The 21,327-nt window shown below is 47.5% G+C and overlaps 1 protein-coding gene across 1 annotated transcript in view; it reads right to left on the bottom strand.

Moving 5' to 3' along the window:
- COL22A1 (collagen type XXII alpha 1 chain) overlaps positions 1–21,327 on the bottom strand; it is a 237,243-nt gene that overhangs the window by 64,409 nt on the left and 151,507 nt on the right. Inside the window, exons 13-14 of the mRNA XM_059723465.1 lie at positions 3,120–3,173; positions 1,004–1,057 (exon numbers count right to left, since the gene is read on the bottom strand). Coding sequence (XP_059579448.1) covers positions 1,004–1,057; positions 3,120–3,173 — 108 coding nt within the window. The remainder of the gene's footprint in view (positions 1–1,003; positions 1,058–3,119; positions 3,174–21,327) is intronic.

Below are 21,327 nucleotides of genomic sequence, written 5' to 3'. Positions count from 1 at the left end.
AGTAAGAGAGCCTTTTGCTTTTCACCCCTTCCCCACCACTGCTTGGGCACATCTGCACTCCCAAAAGATTTATTTAGCCTTGTTGGCTGCAGCTAAATAGCCCCCAGCGACCAGGAGCCAAACGGCTAATGGACCCCAGCCCAGGGAACAGCAAATAGGGAGAGAGGCAAATCCTACAGATCAGTGGGGTGACCAAGATTTCATTGATTTCATAGACATTAGGGCTGGAAAGACCTTGGGAGATCATCGAATCCAGCCCCCCGCCCCAAGGACAGGAAGTCAGCTGGGGTCAAAGGATCCCAGCAAGATCCAAGCGCTTCTTGAGAGGTAGGGTACAAGGAGCAGATGGTTGAAGGCAAGGGTTGATGTGTGAGACCCACCGGGTAATACTAAAGCACAAAGGGGAAGTTTAAAAAAGCAGGCTTCAATGGGTGATAAAAGACACTCTGTTCTCTCGGTTGCATTTAGGCTCATGGCATTTTATCTCGACCCTTCATTTCCATGCTGCAAAGCCTGCAGCAGCTCTCCTAAGCACTTAGCAGGGGCGGCGTCACCAAGTGGACTCCCAGCCCCTGCTGTTGTGACATTTGCTTCCCCGCTACCCCCTTCCCCGGGTGCTGCAGCATCACTCCATCCCCGTTCCCCAAATCCACCAGCTGATAACCCCTCTCCCAGTGTGAGGCAAGTGACGGCAGCATAGAGCCAACACAGCAGCAGCCGGTCCCACTGCACAGCCTGCCAACCTGTCCTCTCTCCTGGCTTAATGAATTGCAATGGATCTGCCCCTGGAGTCTTTCCCTACGGTTAATCCATAAGTCGTCCACAGTCTTTGCAAGCGTGTTAGGGAGAGCGCTGAGGTTATTAACCTCCTGTCATTTGTTTCTGTTGCTCCTCAAATGGTCATACAATTCCCCCAGACACGTCCCACTCAATACAGGTAGATTTCCATTGCCCGGCTGATGCTGAAAGGAAAGGATTACAAAGAGGGAACAAAAAAGCTTACGGTTTCTCCTTTTGCTCCTTCCCTCCCAGGGGGGCCAGGTGAGCCCAGGGACCCCTGGAACAACAGAACCATCAGCAGTATAATATTAACATTAGCCGAAAGCACAAGGACATGAGTACCGCAGTGAGACAAGAATAAGCAAGAGGAAAATCATTGAAACCCAAACATCTATTATTTACTGTCTCCAGAGAGCCCAGTGCTGACATGCAGGCACTGTAGCCAAGCAGATGGGCTGCTAACGAGCCTAAGAGCTCCTGTCCACTTAGCTGATTTAAAAATAAAATAATGCAAACTCTCGGGAGATCACCATGTATATAACCTTGTGAACTTGTTACTGGCAGCCCCTGGCCACCCCTCTGTCACCCCTCCATTGTGCTCCTGTTGCATCTCCTCCCTAAATGGGGTCTTTGAAGCAAGGATCAATTCTCGCTACATACTTGTACAGCATCCAACACAAAGCCAAAGAGCCTCTAGGCACTGCTGCCAGACAAGCGCACAATAAGCTGAGCCTAAGACAAACAAAGACATCTCGGAAACTTTAGATGAGACAACTTTCCTGAAATGTCCGCAGGGAACTGAGCGCCATACAATTGGAGAAAGGTTGGGGGGTGGGGGGGATAAAAAATATTCCCAGGCAACTGAGAAGCCTGCATATTTCCATGTTAATGTGCATCTTTAACATGCATTTTAAGATGCTAGAACCCAAGGGCCTATAGCATCATTATGACTCAAATGGTGCTGTTGAAATGCAGAGGAGAGCCAATGTTTGTCCTGCAGGACTAACAGGGTGCGTGAACACGTGACAGGGGTTTAATCTCCAGGGTTTCATTTTATGCACCGTAAATTGAAATGATGGGTATTTGAATTGAATGAATAGGGCAATTGTTCTGTTGCAAAGGACACAGAAAAACCACATGTATGGATTTCTATTTGAAATCTCCGGGTTTATCTTGGGAATCACGTTCACAAACCTATCAGTGCTAACATTGTGTGGCACTGAAAGGATCTCAACCCACCCCATGGGGGCTAGGTGCCCTGATTAACAATCACTGACTTAGGCACTTTTGGAAAATGTTACTTGAAGCTAATCCAGTGGTGGATCCGGGATAATAATGTTCAGAAGGGGCTGCCATTTTTGCAGAAAAAATACATCTTGTTCCCAAAGCGATTTCCTTTAGACAGAAGAGAAGACGAGCTCACCTTGCCTTTTCAGTCACCGAAGATGCTGCGAACCAAGACATTTAAACTACCAGCAACACCAGGTGACAAAACCGCTGGACAAAACAACTGCAGGTATCAGCACTTTGAAGAAGCCCACAGCAGCTCTCAGGAAAATCTCACTGAAGACAGATCACAACTTACTCCGAATGTGATGTGTCTTACAAGCAGAAGCAAATGTGATATACCAGGAAGCAGGGGAGGAAGACACAAATAAAGATGCAGGTACTCACTAGGATCCCCTTGAGGCGTCTGTGTTGAGACAACTGAAATTTTGGGAATACACAAGGCAAGAATCTCCACAACGACCGTGTGATAGCAACAGGGTGCAGACTGCAGGGTGCATGCATCTCACAATGAGCAGGGACCAAAAGTGGCAGATCGTTTTCCTCCTCTGGACCCCACAATTATGGATAGGCACGTATCCATGAATGTATTGATGTCCACATGGCATCTGCATGCTTCAGCTGGTATGACTTTTATGGTGCCCAGTAAAGTGCTGTTCTCATCACTGCTCTACTACCAACGACCTTACCCCTTTCCAGTCCTCCTTAGGTGATGAACCATATGTTTGGATCAAAAAAAAAAAAAAAATAGTTTCCAGCCATGATATTAGCTTCTTCAGGCAAAAGAAAAAAAAAACTCCCGAACAACTGCTCACTTCTAAACTTAAATGGAGGCTGAACCTTCCTAGACACGTGCATATGATTGCTCTTCACCCTACTTCAGAGCAGGAAGTGGCAAAGACTAGCAAGTGCCCTGTTCTCCTGTGAATTCAGGTGATCTATCAAGTGCACCCCTACTCTGCCATCTGCCGGAGATGTCGGTGTTAACATGTATAGCCAGGAGATTTGGATAGCTTAACGATAGAGGTTGATGTGCCATTTCAAACACTTACCTTTTCTCCTTTTTCACCCTTCAATCCAGAAAAGCCCCTGGGCCCTTCTTCACCCTAAAATACAAGTACAGACATCAAACCTCAGCATGAAACACGGCATTGTTCTACATTGGACGGGTGGCATTAGGTTCCCCTAAAGTTGCCTTACGCTTGCCATTGCAAAACACTGCTTTCAGCTGCTTGTTACTTGCCAAACTTTGAACTATTCAACCTCAAATTTTCAATGCCTGGTACATGCCTTTAGGCTGAATTTTTTGGAAAGTCTCACTAAAAAAGCTCTGGCTGTTTCCAAGAATAAGATTAAGGGAAAATATGTAGTTTTGTTCCGTGGGGGGAAAAAAAGTCTTACAGTTGTATAATTGTCTTCTTAGGAAGCTCTAATGCTTCCCATCATCAAAGGGAGGACTACACATTTAGTGGTGGAGAGAGGAGGCTTCCTTTGTGTCCAAGATTTGCCTTTTGCTATTTCTATGAAAATCTGCCCGCAGCTGGCCAAGCGGTGGCCTCTGATACACCTCATTTTGCATATGGGCTATGGAGACTTATCAAAGTTTGACAAGTCCATGCTCTAAAGATCCTATCTGCACTGAGGATGCTTCAACTCAGGGGTCCTAAACTGCTCGTGCCCTGTAACCACCAGACGGTCCCCCCTCAAAGACTGGAAGAGATCCCTAAACCCCTCAGTCTCACCATTCTTTTGCTGTCGGTCATGAGCTCAAAACCCAGGATCAGCAAAATGTGGGCCTCATCTCCCTTTAGCAGCTGGCTCACATGGAAGATAACAACCCTCTATTGCTACCAGGTGCAGCTCCACTAGCAGAGATCTCTGCTGCAAATCTAAAGGTTTTCACACTGCTGCTAAATCATACTGGGTTACAATATGGTTCCCTGTAAAGGATTTTCTTCTTTTTTTTTCAGTGTACTTTTAAAATGCCTAGGAAATTACATGCAATAAAACATTACATTGTTAAATCAGGCTCTTAAAAATTAAGAAATGCCAGAATCAAGCATATATTACTGGATATAACTGTCTGTGAGCACACACATGCTCACTACACATAAGCAGATAAATCTGGGGGCAGTTTGTGCCATCCATGCTCACATTGCTACTTATTTACTGCATGGGTTGCCCCGTTGCCTTCAGCAGCTATTTTTGGAGGGTACAGTTCTACTCAATGGCATAAACATGACCACACTTGGCCATAACTGATAGGATTATTGGCACTTAGAGGTTAATAAAAAGCTGAGCCCCGGAAAGCACCTATAGTACATATGCATGTGAAAGTCATTAGGTACTTTTATAATCACATTTTTTGCTAACTGACCCTTTCAACCAAGCCCTCGATTTGGAGCTTCCAATGAAGAGAGTGGCAGAATCAGATCTGCTCTGCTTGAATAGTTCCCCAATAAGATAGAAAACCCATCAAAGGGCTACTCTGATTTTCAGCACAATTATTTGCTCAGCGAGGCCCATATAACGTGAAGGAACGGTGGCTTCCTGACATAAAGCTGTCAACACAGGTAAAAATGCAGTTTTTCCCTTTCTCACTCTTTGTTTCCATTGTAGAAAAGTCGGGATAAAATCCCTCTTTCCTCACTAATTGCCTCCCCCGATGGAGCAACACTAGCGTGGATGAGCGAGTGAGTCCTCACATCACCCACACAAGCAGCAGACAGCCTAGATGCACCCAAATCCTCCCACTCCCATTCCTCCTCCCAGAAACATCCCCACATTGGCCCCTAAGATAACAGGGTCTTGATCCATGTCACTGGAAAAAGGAGCAAAAAGCTATGAGGGGATAATGGAGGAAAAGACCAGTCCAGTCGAATAGTACACATTTGAATAGGAAGCCACTCCTGAATCCTACCTGGCACCATAAAGTCACGGCTCAGAGACTTATCATGTTTTCCCTTTTCATCAGCTCCTCATCAACCCTGGCTAGTTGCTTTCTGCCTCTGCAGAGCAGAGTAAATCACCTGGACAAGTCAAGCGATAGATCACTGCAGCTGCTTGTGCTTCAGTAAAAACACAAGGGCGGATCGTGGAGCTTGGCTCCAAGGTGTGCTTTGGCAAAGTAAAGGCTTTAACCTCTGAGAATGAACAGCGGGAAGGAATGCGAGCACAAAGCAATCAGGTCTGGTGCACATGTAAAAGTTGAGCCAGCACAGATAAGAGTCATGGGCAGATCCAAGATTGGGTGGGGGCACTGGTGTAGTTGCACCCCCTTTGCAAGTGAAGGTCACAATCTGGCAGCTCCACTCCTCCCACACACCTAGGTCCCCTGAAGTGTCCAGGCACGGCTGGAGCGGGACATCCAGAGGGACCAACTAAGGAACAGGTAAAGAAGGGGGACCTGCCTACTGCTGTTCCCAGCATGAAACCCCAGCAATGCCCCTGCCCCCTCCAGACAGAGGCTGTGGGGAGCGACTGCACACGGTGCCGCACCCCGTCCACCATGTTTCGCCCAGTAACTCTAGCTATGCAGAGGACCAGGCAGGGCTGGGGATGGCAGAGCTAGTGTACGGTCCCCCACTTCCAGCACTGGCTGCAGGGGTGAGAGAGGAATAATGCACCCCTAATAGATGCAGTTGGGCCAGCAAAAGATAGATGCAGCTATACTCGCCGGGGGGGGGGGGTGGGGAGGAGTCACTTCAGAAACTACTGGAGTATCCAAATACTCCGCTGACTACAAACTGCATCTCCACTAGGTAGCAAAACCGTTATACCATAAAACTCTACAAAACATCCCAATTATGGCCCCATTACACTAATTTTAGGCAGTTCCTGGAGCTCTTAACCCCTGGATGGTCCACACATTAACACCCTGAAACTAGTTTTAAGCACACTTTAGGCGGCTTAAAGTTATGCCACTCTAGGGCAGGTTTATCTCTGGTCCGTGTTACCCAGATTAATGTGTGGCCACTCCCCACAGATAAGCCACCCAAGTTGCAGTCCTCCAGCATCCCAGAATGCTGTGTCCCCTCCACCACCCTCTTGCTCTGTGTGGACAACTTATCTACCTCCTGAACTCTACTGCCAAGGGAGCAGTTCTGGCACCAAGCCAACTCCTCCTTCCAAACCTGGGGCTGCAACTCCATTCAAACAGCCTGCAGAGCATATGCCAGCTAGCCAGGTCACCGGGCACAGACAAATCCAGAAGTGGGATCTAGCAGGGGTGGGCATGAGGGAAACAAGGCAGAAGGCTGGATTGGGTCCCCATGAGGGGTTTCCTTCCTGGGGCAGGGTCAGAAGCTCCCTCAAAAGCACCTTTCCTCACCACTTCTACCGCCAAGGCACCCCCAGAAGCATGATCAGGACCCCCACATCCCAATTTATTAGAACACAAGACATTCCCCGCCCCCATTTCCTTTCCCCCTCCCAGTCCATTACCTGCCTTCATCCCGTTAAACTCTCCACCTCCTAGCATCATGTTCCCACCATACCGCCAAACCAATTTTCATGCACCTGCACCCAGAGCAGGGAAGAAGCCTGCCCTGATTCACCCTGTCGCGGCAGCTCACAGTTGTGGCTCCTAGTCCGGCCTCTGCTCACCAGCCCTCTCTATTGGCAAGTCACAGCTGTGCAGGTGAGGGACAGTCAGGGAAGGTTTTTAGCCTTAAGGTGTGACTGCTCCAAACTCAAGCTAGCATTAACACTGAACAACATTTGAGCAGCTCCAAGTGCAATACGTAAAAGGCCTTCAGTGAATGGCAGAGCAGAAGAGAATTTGGAGGGACCTGAGATACCAGCTTCAGCAATTAAACCCAGCCAGAAGGCAGCTGGCTTTACTGTATCCTGGCCCCTTTTGGAATCACTGGGGGAGCTGCGCCGTGCTTTCTCTTGGATTTGATCCCAGCCATTACCGACCACTGCTTGTTAATATCTTTGTCTACGTTGCATAAGCAGTAGCACTCATTTAAACCTTTTTGCCTGGGTTAGAGGGCAAGCAAAGATGCTGATTAGCTTCTACAAAAATATTTGCAGAAGGGAAATGTGTTGTCTGCAAGCTGTGACCTGATCTACAGTACCTAGTGGATGGGGCTTGGCAAACCACGGTCTGTCATGCAGAGATGGAAATTACCAGGGAAGAGAGGACACTTGGAAACCAAAGTCCCAGGGCTGTATAATTACACAGACAATAGGGACAACTTTACTATGCTGCTCTTTCTATGGTGCAGGTGAGGCATATAAAAATTGGCAGGCTTTTTTTTTTTGTTTTGAATTGCTTACTTAAATAAGAGTAATGCTTAGAGGGTGCATCTACATGAGACACTAAATGTGCAGTAGACTAATTCTACTGTGCATGAGTGTGTCATGACAAAAGCCGTACCATTGTGCTAATGTGCAGTAGAATTAGTTTACTGTGCATTAGCATCACTGAAAAGGCATACGCCGGTGGTACTGCACACTAGCAGCAGTTATTATGTATTGAGTTAGTACCTGTTATTACAGGTACTAAACTTCATGTGCAGTAACTACAGTTCATTAATGCATGTGTAGACATGCCCAGAGAGTCCTCAATGAAGTCATAGTGCTGGGTAATCTATATATACATAATAAAAGACAGTCACAGCACCTATAATTTCATTTTAACAGCAGCAAAACTGTCTGGGTATAAAGAAAAAACCAAGGAAAGGAAGAGGAGGGGAAGAGCAACACACTTCACACCCCTCCCCCATGCTAACTAGGCATACAGCTTATGCACAAGTGTTTGCTGATGGTGTGTAAGTATACCAGATATCTCAGTAGGATTAGTTCCAGCTGGCCACCTAAGTCTACAGGTACCTATAGTTTGATGGGAATTGCTATTCTGAGAAATTTGCCCGGAAAATAATGCAAATGAGGGAGAGAAATCCAAGGAAAAAGACACCCATAAGCTATGTCAAATGAATATGGCTCTTTGGAGAGTTTTCCTGCTCCGCACCTAAAATATTGGACAGCACAGCAATTTTGACAAGGGCATGCTATTTTGTCAGCATAGGTTTGCAGGTTAAAGTCTTTCACATGCTGTTTTAGCTGGTGCAGTGTATTTTGTTTGGGGGATGAACTAGAACAATATAAGCAAAAGTCCTTTTTCATTGGCATAATTCACCCCAGCACCAAGAGGGAGTTGCCGGGCCTCAAAAACACTCAAGAGGTGGCTTTCAGTAGGGGCGGGTGAGGATTTCTTTCACTTGTACTGATTTTAAAGGTGACATTCATCTCTATGCAAAGGGGCCTACATACCCCTTGTATTTCAGTGAGGTCCGCAAAGCAGGGTTTGAATGATGCATTTGGCTTGTACCGACCCATTGCACAGATGGTCATTTTATTCATAATGAATGGAGATAGTCTGTTGACATGTGTGTCAATCAAAGTGAAGAGACTGGGTAAATGGGTGGTTCTGCCTCGCAGGAAGCCACTTTAGATGTACAGCGAATCTCCTGACCGCGACTTAAGTTGGATTTCTTTCACATTATGTACATGGCCAGCTGCGGGCATACAGGGCCATGAAAGTGCAAAGTCAACTTTTAAATACATCTGCCATAGACCATGTGGCTCTGTGCTGGGACCTGTAATACAAAGGGCCTTTTTGTCATAGATAGTAGAATTTATCTTCATGTCAAAACCAAGTGGTTTAATAAAGGGAGAGAAGCATCTCATAGGGGCATGGAGAGATGTAGGGATGGATTAGAGCTATTTGTTATCATCTAGTTCTAGCTATGAATAATGAAAAAAAAAGGAAGAATCCCTCAGTGGTGTTGTTAAGCTTGCAAGCCATGTTAAAGTGCTTCTTTCTCCTGTAGTTGTAACTCCTCAAGTAGCTGCCAAGTATATAAACATTTCTCCTCATTTGAAAACAGCTGTGGTCTATAATCAACCATTTTATTTCGAACTCTAGGCTGTGGATTACGGTCATGGAAATGAGAGCAATGTAAGCAAAAAAAAAAGTCAAGGCAAAAATGAGCCCTAAACACAGTCAGACTGTAATTAGCCTTGTTGCCTTCAAAGTCAAACAGTAATTCACTTGACTTGCTTTTGACTTCTTAATTTTATATAGTGGGCAATGGCAGACGTATTATATGTAACCCGGGTGGTGGCCCAATAGTTGCCACCCCTGCCCAATATCAGGGATGGTGCGGTGAGAGTGGGGCAGGGCTTCCGGCCAGCACCAATTTACTTTCCGGCCGGCCCCTGCTCTCCACAGAGCAGGCCGTGGTCCCAAGAAGATCTAACACTTAACTGATTTAATTATGTATACTTTATATATGAAACAAGAATAGTAGGAAAGGTTATTTACAGGTGAACTTAAATGGCGTAACCAGAATCACAACACAAACCAAAATGCATTCGTCAACCCTTGACTCAAGAACCACAGACAGGGGAACTGGCAGCTTTCAGCCACTGCTGAGATGCTACCACAAGGAAGCAAGGTGCTCACTCCCAGCAGCTCCAACAGGCTTCCCAATGGGTGACAGACTGAAACAGGGTAAGCTCTTCTGGTCTGCAGCAATCAAATAGTATCAAACCCCAAGCCCCTAAAAGAGGCTGAAGAGTGACCCTCCTTTGCAACCCAAAAGGCAAACAACAAAATAGGGTCCTGCAGCAATCAGCATGACCCAAGCACAAAGCTCAGCAACTCCATCCGATGACAATCAGCTGCAGAATAAGGGACAGGACTGAGTCCCCCTCTAGGGCAGTCAGTGGCAGAGGGTCAGCAGCACAAGCAGCTCCTAGGGGTCATTGCTCTAAACCCCTGCTTCAGATGACTGGCCGGGCACCCCACACACTCACCAATCCTGCTCCAAGTGCCAGCCTGCACCCCCAGCTCCCAGGGACACTCGTCCTGGCACTCTGCTGCTCCTCAGGATCCCACTGCCTTGCCTGCTGCTGTCCCGCTTCCCCAGGGAAGGTAAGGGGTTTCCTCAACTCAACGGCCCACCTCCCTGCTCTGGATAAGGATGCCGCCTGTGCTCCTGGCCGCTGCCTCTTCTCCACAGTGGAGTGCAGGGCTGGCTGCCACCCCTAGTCTCCGGGACGCCTGGCATGTCCAGCACACTGCAATGGGGCCGTGGGGCACCAGCTCTCTGCCCCAAGCCCTGACCACTGCTCCCTCTCTGCTGCAGGTCTGGAGGCATGGCCGACTGCTGCTGCCTTCTTCTCCCAGGGCCTTCGAGGCTTTTCAGAGAGGTCTCTCTGCTCCCTTGGCTGGGTCAGCTCGCCCCAGCTCTTCCTAGGCCTTCTGCATTGTTGCCCAGAGTCACTGTCAGCAGCTCCTGCATGCTAGTTCGGCTGCTGCTTTTATCCCTTCCGGCAGTCCCTCCCTGGCTTGCAAACCGGCCACCCAGGGCTCAGGGTGGTGGGTCCCCGACTCTGGCCATCCACCTTCCATGCAAATGAGGGGACTGCAAACCCCTTCTCTAGATTGGCTTCTCCTTTTCCACGGGGCAGGGCTCCCCGCTCCACCCTTGGAGTCGCTCCAAGTTCACCAGCACTGTTTCTAGCCCAGGGTAAGTATCTCAAGCCAATCTGATGAGCCCACATTGGCAGTCTGTTACATATACAAGGTCTATCTATATTCTTTTTGCCCTCTCTTGTACACAGGCTCCTTTCTTGAAGCTGGATGCACCTCTCCTTTTAATAAAAAAGACCTACATGGAATTTCTCCCCAAGACATAGCAATGTCCATAGTGCCATCTCCTATGCTGCCTTCAGGAGTCCTTCAAAAGTCAGCAGAGGAGGATTACATGACTCGCAAGCTTGGATCAATGTGGCATGGGCAGCAACAGGGATTCAATGATCTGGTCACAGAGCACTGAATCATTCTCCCGTGCTGGCACCAGTTTAAATGCAGACCAGTGACTGATAGCAGTATCCATCTCTGCAACAAGTTTGGCAGTCACAGCCAAGCAGAGAAGACCTTACCTGACAAAACCACCATTGCTATGTCACCATCTGGGCTATAGACTATGATCTAGATAAGAAAGGGAATAGATGAACCTCTTCTCCCCCACGTCTTTAGCAAAGGATGGAGGGTTGTTGGCTGTGAACTGTCTGATGGCTTAATATACAGACCCTGGCAGTTCAAACTGATTTTTGAGTAAATAGAGGGCTCCCAGGTTAAATGGTGTCTTTCACTAGCACTTACATTTTTTTGTTTTTAATAAACAGAGCAATTTTTAGTATTATTTTCAGTTATTTTTGAAAAAGGAGCTGAGCTAGAAAAAGAGCCTGCCTGCAAAAAAAGTGTTGGTGAAAAAGCACAGTGGGGAGATGCCATTAATCAGGCCTCAACTAACCCCTTCTTCATACAGTACTTCTGAATACTACTGCTTTTGATGATCCGAGTCAAAGCCTCACCTCCCTGTCAACCGTGTTTTTAAAGAACATGTCTCATCTTTGGCCTAAACTTCAATCAAACCAGCAGAGGGAATGCACTGCATGGCAACTTTACAAGCCAAAATTATCAAGATCTTCAAAATGGGAGGGAAAAGGCAGGACCAGAAATGTGCACTATCCACATATTAAGATGACCTTGTCATTTTGGGATCTGAACACCTCAAAACATACCTATGAAATGAGAGCAGCAATATTGTTTACTTCACTAGAGTAGACACACTGTAGTATGAAGACGGAAAGTCAATCCCAGTTCATAAGAACCAGGCCAATGTCTTAACCACAAGTGCTTCCTGGCTCCCCAACATGCATTTAATGCAATAGCCTATATATGTCTTAGGAAGAACATGATTATGTTTCTCTTTCTCCTGCAACCTTTTCTTATTCTGCTCTTAGTAACCAGGGGATTTTGGCATGAAAAAGGCTTCACAGGATGGCCACAAATGGCCAGATCATGGAAGTATTTTCTTGCACAATCTCACCGGTTTTTTGTTTTAATATCATTATAGTTCCTGGGCGTTCTGTGGATTCCAATTTTACCCAGGACGACTTTCAGAAAGCTGCTGAGCACAGGCAGTACAAATTACTGAGCTTTGGAGAATACAGGTGCAGGATTCTTTTAGCTTAATGAGGTTAAAACCCTATTAATATATTGGCAAATTTGACACCAGATTTCTCTTCAGACCATTCAGCCAAAGGGAAATAAAAGCAGCAGAACTCGGTTGCTGTACTTAATTCTTTCTCCTTTGAACAGAATCCTTAAGGCTTTCCCTTTCAGAGCCCAGTGGAAGCCTCTGGTGACTAGCTCCTCTGAAAACTCAGGCCGTTAAGGTATGGGGAACTGATCAAAAGGCAGGTCATAAACCTTTTCTATACTATCAACACACACCAGAGTGATTTCATCCAGTACACAGGGAAAATACATGAAACTCAGTTGTTCACAAGAGGTACTGTCCTACTATGGACAAATACATCTTCAGCTCGACCTCCAACAGGCACTAGGCTTCAGGCACACATAGGGACTTCTGAGGTTTCTGTGGAGAGCAGGGGCTGTGGGACATTTCAGAAGGTCCAGTGACAACTCCTTGGAAAGATCAGAAGTAACATTCATTGTTATGTCACCAGAAGGGGAAAACCAACTTGGGCAGACGAGTGAGCCTGGTCCATAATCTTTCCACTGACCATGATTTCCTAGCCCAGGTCCTAAAAAAGTTTAGAACACCCTGGGAACTACTCTAAATCCTGCCAAGCCATCAGCATTTCCCAAGGAGATGTATAGTCTCCCTTAAGCCTCCTTTCTCCTTGCCACTCAGGGCACTGACAGACATGCAGATCCCCGCTGTAACTCATGGTGCTTCACAGAAAGCGCTATGAGTTACAGCAAACTGGCCCACAGACATTTATTGTTTGGTCAGGGAGGGGGAATGAGTTCCACTTTGGAGCTTGATTCAGTGGAAAGAGGCTATGTGTCTGCAGCCTTTCTCCCCTAGCCCCCATATCCTCCCCCCTCCTCCTCCATAACCCTCCCCCTAGCTCTGGTGCTGTCATCAAGATGAGCTGGGGAAATGGCAGGGGAGGAAGCTCTGTTCTGGGGTTTACCCAGACTGTGCTGGGGGGAGTAGATTGGAGCCACCCAGAGGTAGGGGGCTCCAATGCACCCACCCCCCCAACCCCTCGAGTGCAGGCTGGTCAAACCCCAGAATGGAGCACCCTCCCCAGTCTTTCCCCACCTCCCATCCTGACAATGGTGCCAGAGGTGGGGCTGAGCTGCATCTGCCAAGCCCTCAAATGTAGGCTGGGCAAACAGAAGATAATTAAGGTGCTCCACTTTGGAGTGCCTTTGTCTGAACCTCATTAAATAAGGGTTAATTTGTTGCATGAGTGGGTAGTTTTCAAGTGCTCTGCAGCCATGTGCTTCTGTCAGGGCACAGCTGCGCAGCACTTTCAAGGGGCTGATCAAGCAACAAATATCACTTCTGTCAGTGCCCTCAGGATACTGAGGAGGGATGGTAATTGCTTAGAGCAGGGGTGTCAAACTCATCCAACCCCATGGCCTCCAGATCTGCTATCTATGCTGGAGGAGGGGAAAGGTGGAGAGTCCATGGGCCTAATAGGGCCTGTGGACTTGGCTCTGCTCCATGGCTGTGCACCGGTCCACATGTGGGTCTGTGCTCGCTGAACACTGAAAAATTACTTCATTCAATGGTTCCCAGATTTGTTTGGTTAAACGATCAAAGTGTCTAGACTTTCTAAAGTTAAAAAGAAAGAGAGAAAGAGATCTTTCCTATTGTTTTCAGACCTGTTTTTGCCTGAACTTGCCAAAATGGAGGGCAAAGATCAAATACAGTCAATTGACCTCCTGTGCTCTGAACCACTCCAAGTTCCCAAGTATTGCTAAAGAAAATTACTACATTTCTGCAAGTGCCAGCCAAGTAACAGCTTTCCAGAACCGCTGCTTATAAAAGACCTCTTTGCAAGCACTTAGAATCTGTAAAAAAGCTCCTGTGTTCACAGTTCTCACCAAAAAAAGGCCCACAATCACAGAGTGGAGTTTGCACTGCAGAGACAGAGGCCATTCCAGGATCAAGGTGGATTTCTGAGAACCGGTGCCTACATTTCTTTTGATGCAGCTCTGCTGGTGAGCCACAGACAATGAAGATGAAGCCAATCGGTCTTGGGGAAAATCCTTGAAATAATTATCAAGGATCACATCTGTGAGGGGCCTGTAGGGGAGATCATGCCCAGGGGAAATCAACATGGGTTCATCCAAGGCAGGTCCTGCCAGAGCAACCTGATGGCCTTTTATGACCAGGTAACTAAATCCCTGGATGATGGTGTCGCCGTGGATGTAGTCTTTCTGGACTTTAAGAAGGCCTTTGACACTGTCTCTCACCCCATTCTCATTAATAAATTGAGCGACTGTAGCATTGATGCCTACACAGTTGAATAGGTCAAAAACTGGCTGACAGGGTGCACCCAGAGAGCGGTGGTGGACGGGTCGTATTCGACCTGGCAGGATGTGAATAGTGGGGTCCCCCAGGGCTCAGTCCTGGGGCCTACACTGTTCAACATCTTCATCAGTGACTTGGACGAGGGGTGGAAAACACGTTGTCCAAGTTTGCCAATGACACCAAGATGTGGGGAGAAGTAGGCATGCTTGAAGGAAGAAAGAGGCTGCAATTAGACTTAGACAGACTACAGAAGTGGGCAGATGAGAATAGGATACGGTTCAACATGGACAAATGCAGGGTGCTGCACCTTGGGAGAAGGAATCCACAGCATACATACAAGCTGGGGAGCTCCCCCCTTGTGAGCACAGAGGCAGAAAGGGATCTTGGGGTCATTATTGACTCCAAGATGAACATGAGCTGCCAATGCCAGACTGCAGCCAGCAAAGCCAACCACACCTTGTCGTGCATCCAAAGATGCATCTCAAACCGGTCCAGACAGGTGATAGTCCCACTCTACACGACATTGGTCAGGCCGCAGTTGGAGTACTGTGTCCAGTTCTGGGCACCGCACTTTAAGAAGGATGTGGCCAGCCTGGAGAGGGCTCAGAGGAGGGCCACCCACTTGGTTGGAGGGCAACAGGGCAGCCCTATGAGGAGAGACTGAGGGACCTGAACCTGTTTGGCCTCAGCAAGTGGAGGCTGAGGGGGGATTGGGTGGCTGCCTACAAACTCATTAGCGGGGACCAGCAGCAAATAGGAAGAGCCCTGTTCTCCCCAGCAGCACCTGGGGTGATGAGGAACAATGGCCAGAAGCTGCTGGAGAATAGGTTCAGGTTAGAGATTAGGAGGCACTATTTCACTGTCAGGGTGGCTAGGATCTGGAACCAACTTCCTAGGGAAGTGGTCCTCGCTCCTACCTTGGGTAAATTCAAAAAGAGGTTGGATGAACACCTGTCTGGGGTCACATGATCCCAGTGTGTGCTCCTGCCAGTGGCAGGGGGTCAGACTAGATGATCTGTTCAGGTCCCTTCTGACCCCAAACTACTATGAAACTTTGAATGCATTGAGACTAGAAAAGCATTTATCAACTGCACCTGTGTGCTACCCGGCGCCCACTTTCAGTGCCTTATAAACATCAATGATGAAGTGCCTGCTTTCTCCACCTGCATACAGGACCAACTGCAGGCCCCTGCTCAGCTTCCTTTGGTGAAAAACCAGCAAGGCAGACACAGCAGCAATATCTTTATTCTATGCAGCCATCTGCCACCAGATCAGGAACAAAGTGGAGGTCAAAGACCGATCCCCAAATGCAATGTGCAACCCTACCTTGGTGAGGGGGTGTCTCTGCTTCTGCATTATAAGTGAGGAATCTGTCTTTCCCCTGTAAAGCTTGCCATGGTAATAAAGACACACATCCTTCTCCATGGCCCTCACCTCTTTCAAAATGTGCATTGCAGCCATGGATACTGTCTATTGTGCCTTCCTCTGCTGACAAAAATGTTTTTGATAAAAAGGTGGTCTACTAACAGATTGCTTGCTATCCAACTTGCCAGCTTCCTGGAGAGTCCAGAAGCTGTTGGCATTTGAAGGTGCCTCAGCTATAGTTAGGGCACATTGTCAGTGGTGAACAAGGGTTGGACCTCCAAAGCGGTGCTGTTCATGAAAAAAGAACAGCCTAAAACAACCCCATGCTGCTAGTTATGCTCCCTGGGCTCCTTGACTTGCTGCCTATCTGCCCTAGCTGTCACAGCTGTCGTCCTCAACCTCTAACAGGGAAGGTCAGCGTGGCAGCAGGCTTTGATAAGGGGTGTGCAATATGAAGGGAGGATGTAACTGCCTAACTTTACAAGCAACTGATACTGCCTCTGCCCTTCTCCCTGTCTTCCAAGTGTTCAGGAGGGGAGTCAAGGGAGGTTGTTACCCGCTTGGCCAAAAGAATAGATTTCAAAGCTTTTAGTCACGCGAGAGATGGCAGATAACACATAATAGGGGGCTGAGGCCTTTGATAGATGACCAGCCCTGCCCGAGGTGACAAGGACCTGTTTTGTGTAACACCCCGGCAGGCTGTAATTTAATCAGCTAGCTCATTCATTTCATATTCTGCGCTCAAACCGAACCGTTACGGAGGATCTTTTCACCTCTTTCTGGCAGACAGCTAATCCATAGCTGTCAATCGGGAGACCAGGTTAAAAGCTGCTTGGTATGCTAATGCAGCTATCAGTGACGGCATCGCAGAAACCTGTTGCACAGATCTTTTCCCCAAACGGGAATGAGAGACAGCAAAGCTTTCTGACACTGTTCGTTTTCACACTCGGAGTTGATCTAAGCAAGGAAATGCCCTCCAGAACCAGGCGGCAGAGATTTCGCAGCCTTGTCATTGCCAGTAGATGTCATCATATACCAGCAATGCCTAACTATGAGAGACCATGATAGAAAACAACATGATAGAAAATAAGGTGATGTTCCCTGAAGTTATGTAAAAAGGGGTGGGGGTGGGGGGGGGGGAACCCCTGCATATAAGCAGAGCCATTCCCATAATGCTGAGAATTAAGCTGTCAGGCTGCACAATTAGTGTGTGATCTGGCTTCGAGTTATTTGTTACAAACCACAGCTGTTATTCTGGGTCACAGAAACCACAAAACGTACCTAAAACCCTTTAATTATTGTTAAGAAAAAGAGCTCCACCCAGGCTCAGTTATGTATTTAGCCATGCAGAATGGACTCGCAGCCTAGGAAAGAGGGTTTCAAAACATACCAGAGCCGCGGGATGAAATGGCCCCGAACAGACAAGAGGATTGACAGTTCCCTCTGAGCATACTAACCCGTAACAGTCCCAGAGCCGCTTTTATCTGAGGATCCAGAAAGAGCATAACAAACACCAACGCATCCGAAGTCACGTGACAACGCGGCAAAGCAAGGGAAATGTTATTATACAGATGGGTAAACACAGGGTGCAGAGGTTAAGTGCTGTGCCGCCGCAGACATGAAGTCAGTAGCGGAGCCGATTTCCAGTCCCCAGCATTACAGGAGGAAAAATCAATGAATTCCTGTCTCACACAGCCCCGGGCATGAACAGCTGCAACCTGTAACACTTTCAGATCTTCCTGCTGTGACCCGAGTCCTAAGGAAGTTGGGTTTCCCCCAACCCAATCAGCTGCAAAACAATGACTGTTGGCATTTCGAACTCTGGCAAAACCAGCATCTAAACAATGGTAGGTGTTTTCCCTCGAAATGAAGTGGAGAGGTTGGAAGGAAAGACACCCACTAAGATTACTCCACAAGCTCCGTCCACAGAAGACACCAGCATATGCACATATATTCATATACCTGCATTTTATAGCAGCACCTAAGGTCAGGCCCTAATACATACAAAGAGAGAGAACGCCATGGGCCCAAAGCACTTGCACTGATTTCCACAGGAGTTAGGAACCTAATCCCTTTGAGGATCTGGGCCTCAGGCAGGATGCACATAGGGTGCCTATACACGTGCAGCAAGGCTGCTCCTTACAGCGCGTCGGAGCACACTCAAGTCACTGAGTCTGCAGGAACGTGGTAAATACCGTGCTCCAGCAGTCTCCAGCATCATGTGTATCAGCGTCCCCACGCTGAAAAATGCTGGTGGGGGCACTTTAACTAAAGCTCATTGAACAAGCTTTAGTTAGAGCACCCCTGCTGCCATTTTTCAGTGCAGGGATGCTGATACACATGACACCCCGGGCGCTTTAATTAAAGCAGCTCCTAGAGCTGCTCTAATTAAAGTGTCCCCCCATCCCCACTCCCAGAGCATGTCTCTAAACACCTAAAATGTTTAGGGAAGAAAGCTATATTTTATAGATGGGAACCAGGGAGATTAACTGCCTGGCCCAAGGTCACACCTAGGAAGGTCTTTGTGGCAGAGACAACACCCAAAACGTCCTACCTTCCAGTCCAGTGAGTCTATACAATTAATTTACCTCTTGACACTTCACCTTGCAATCACTGTTATCTGTCCAATCCATTTGGGGTCCTATATTCTCATTAGAAATAGGAAAGCAATCCTCCTTTATTTTTGACCACTACTAATCACTATGAGAAGAACAAAATATGGAGTTAACTCAGGTTCAGAGTCAAGTTAGTTACTGCCAGTCCAAAGTTGAAAAAGGTAAAGCCCAATCAATCTCAAATATTCATGGAAGCATACTGGTGTGGGAACAACCTTAGGGCATTTTAGTCCATGATGAACTACATCTTTGTTCCCTTCGTAGCCAAATGTGAAATGTCCCTGCTTAATATGGTCTCCCACAAGGGAATTCTCTCCTATGGAAAACCAGGGAAATGACCTCTTGACCCAGCTACCTCGTTGCACATCTCTGGGTATTTTAATTTATCTGCCTACTGGCAAAGGAAAGTGGTGATTCATGAAATCGCCAATGTGGGATGCACCACAACACACTGTTTTGGGCAGTTCTGTGGGGTTTAGTTGATGAATAGGCTTTATTTAGGATTGGTCTGTCAAATAAGGAGAACGGGACGTAATTCCTGCAATGGGAGTGCAAAGAAGTTGACTGTGTGCTCAATAGCACACAGATCTCAGCCCTCTGAATGCCCTTTGCACTTAGTTTGAAGGAAAACTGGCTCAGCATCTCCCAGAAAATGCTCTGTCCTTTGCAAGACTAGCCCCTCATTCCTCAAAGCCTTCGAAGTCAAACATCATCCCCAGGCAGGCCTTGCACTGCACAGCATCCATCTCAGACATAACTTCCCTAGCCTCTGATTAAGGGGCTTGTCTTTCTGGTATCCCCTTGGGAGATGATCCCCCCTCCACTGCTGCTCCCCACCATCCTCCGGTTTTACCTGGACTTTCCCCATGGACGTGTGCAGGCCTATAGGTCTGTGGCACAGCTTGCACTGTACGCTCAAGGAGTAACAGAGAAGACAGGTTACATCCAGCGTAGCAGGGATCTTGCCAAAAAAATCCAAGGGATGAAGTCACAGACACCACAAAAAATATGTGTACTGATGATTAGGCCTGAGGGTGTTTAACCACGTAAAATCCGTACCATGTATAAATCAGTATTTCCGTTATATACAGAACTTCATTTAGGCTGAAAAAAATAAAACTGGTGTGGGCATGTGCTCAGAGGTAACAGCAAATGTGGGTGGGTGGGTGTATACATAAAACAGATACTTGTGTTTGCAACACAATACTGGCACATGCATAAATGTGCCAGCAGTCTTGCTTCATCACCAGACTGCACTTGAGACCTCATGATGTAAAGTAGGAGCTTCCACAGCTCGATCTAGCAGACTAACTCACAGAAACCGGGGCTGAAACAGATTCATCTCTGCAAACAAAACCTGCAGATGAAAGGATACTACATAATATAGCTACAGGTATTTTGTCAGCACAGTGGAGTATCCGAGGCCAAGGCCTACAGGTCCAACAATCTCTTAGTGTACTCATATGTATTTCAGTTCAAAGAGATCAAGCACCCATCAACCTGTCATACTCAACTATCCTAAAGATGCCATCACAGCATATTGGTTTTCTGTCATCCGAATCCTCATTCCTAAATTTTCCAGTCTGCAAGGAGAATTTTAGCCACAGTTGGTTTCATTTTAGCTCTACCCGTATGTGCTTGGTGTTGTATGATATCCAAATACAAAGGCGAACCTTTCCCTGACACACTTCAGTAGACTCCCTTGGGCCTTAACCTGATGTGATAGAGTGAAAAACCAGCCTCTCTGCCTCTACTCTCATCTTGGCAGAGATTAGGAGCTGACCTCAACTGAATGCTTGAGACCTTACACAACCACCCCCACAATATAATAAGGTTTTACAAAGGCACGGCTGGCAGGCATTTGGTGTCGCGCAGCTGGAGAGCACTACTGTAATAAGGGGAGGATTTTAATCAGCCCATCTCAGCTCTCTCAAAGGCAAGATAACCTTCTCTTCCATCAGCACTTGAGATGCAAGCGCCGTCCTCAAAAAGACCAGAGTGCAAAGGAGAACAAAGGAAGTCCCACATGGCTCTGAGGCTTTTGAATTCAGGAGTTTTCTCTATCTGGTTTCTCACCACCAGCGGATGAGCAGCCCACGCCATCATAAACTGCTGGAGACAGAGCTGTCTGTCCCAGCCAAAATGCACAGTGGGAACAAAGGGTTTATACAGACAGGGCAGTGCAAGGGGAATACATGCCAAGAGGTATACGACTTGTCTGCTCCCACGTGACTCCTCTGCTCACCTGCTCAGCAGCTGAGAACCCCTTTTCGGGAAGTCACGCTCGCACACTCCCTTCTTCCATCATGAGTACAAAGCACACCTAGAATTGCAGGGATCTATTTTGTAGCCGTGTTGGTCTGGGACCACCTAAAAATAAAATTACTTTCCACCTAAAGGGACTTTTACCATCTTTCATTCCCCCTCAGCCTGAGGAAGGGCACGTGTGCCCGAAAGATTGCAAAGAAAGATCATTTTGTTTGCCATTTTCTTCTCGTTCTAACAAAAGGAACCACCCTCTGAGCCTAAAATTGCATGCACTTGTCTCTCTGGCTGCCAAATGTACTAGCAGTTTCCATCAGTCAAGTACCTGTGCTCCTGACACATGCACACACGGTTCCTCTGCTTCTGCTCCCACCTTCGAGGCAGCTGATGATGAACAACCCAAGTGCTCAACACCTCCACAGTTCAAATCAGCAATGCCACCTCCTTGGACCTGCTCCCAGGGAGACCAGCCCTATTCAGCAGAAACACCACCACCACCAGCTGTACTAGGGGTGGGAAACTATTTTGGGCAGGGGGCCACTTACCAAGTTTTGGCAAGCTGTAGAGGGCCACATTTCCCTCTCCAGTGCAGGGAAGCAGGGGCTGGGGGGTCTTGATGCTGGGTCCTGCTGCCA

This window comes from Alligator mississippiensis, chromosome 3 (genome assembly GCF_030867095.1).
Source record: "Alligator mississippiensis isolate rAllMis1 chromosome 3, rAllMis1, whole genome shotgun sequence".
NCBI classification, from domain to species: Eukaryota; Metazoa; Chordata; order Crocodylia; family Alligatoridae; genus Alligator; species Alligator mississippiensis.
The sequence above is the reverse complement of the archived record's forward strand: the minus strand, read 5'-3'. Positions and strand labels throughout refer to the sequence as shown.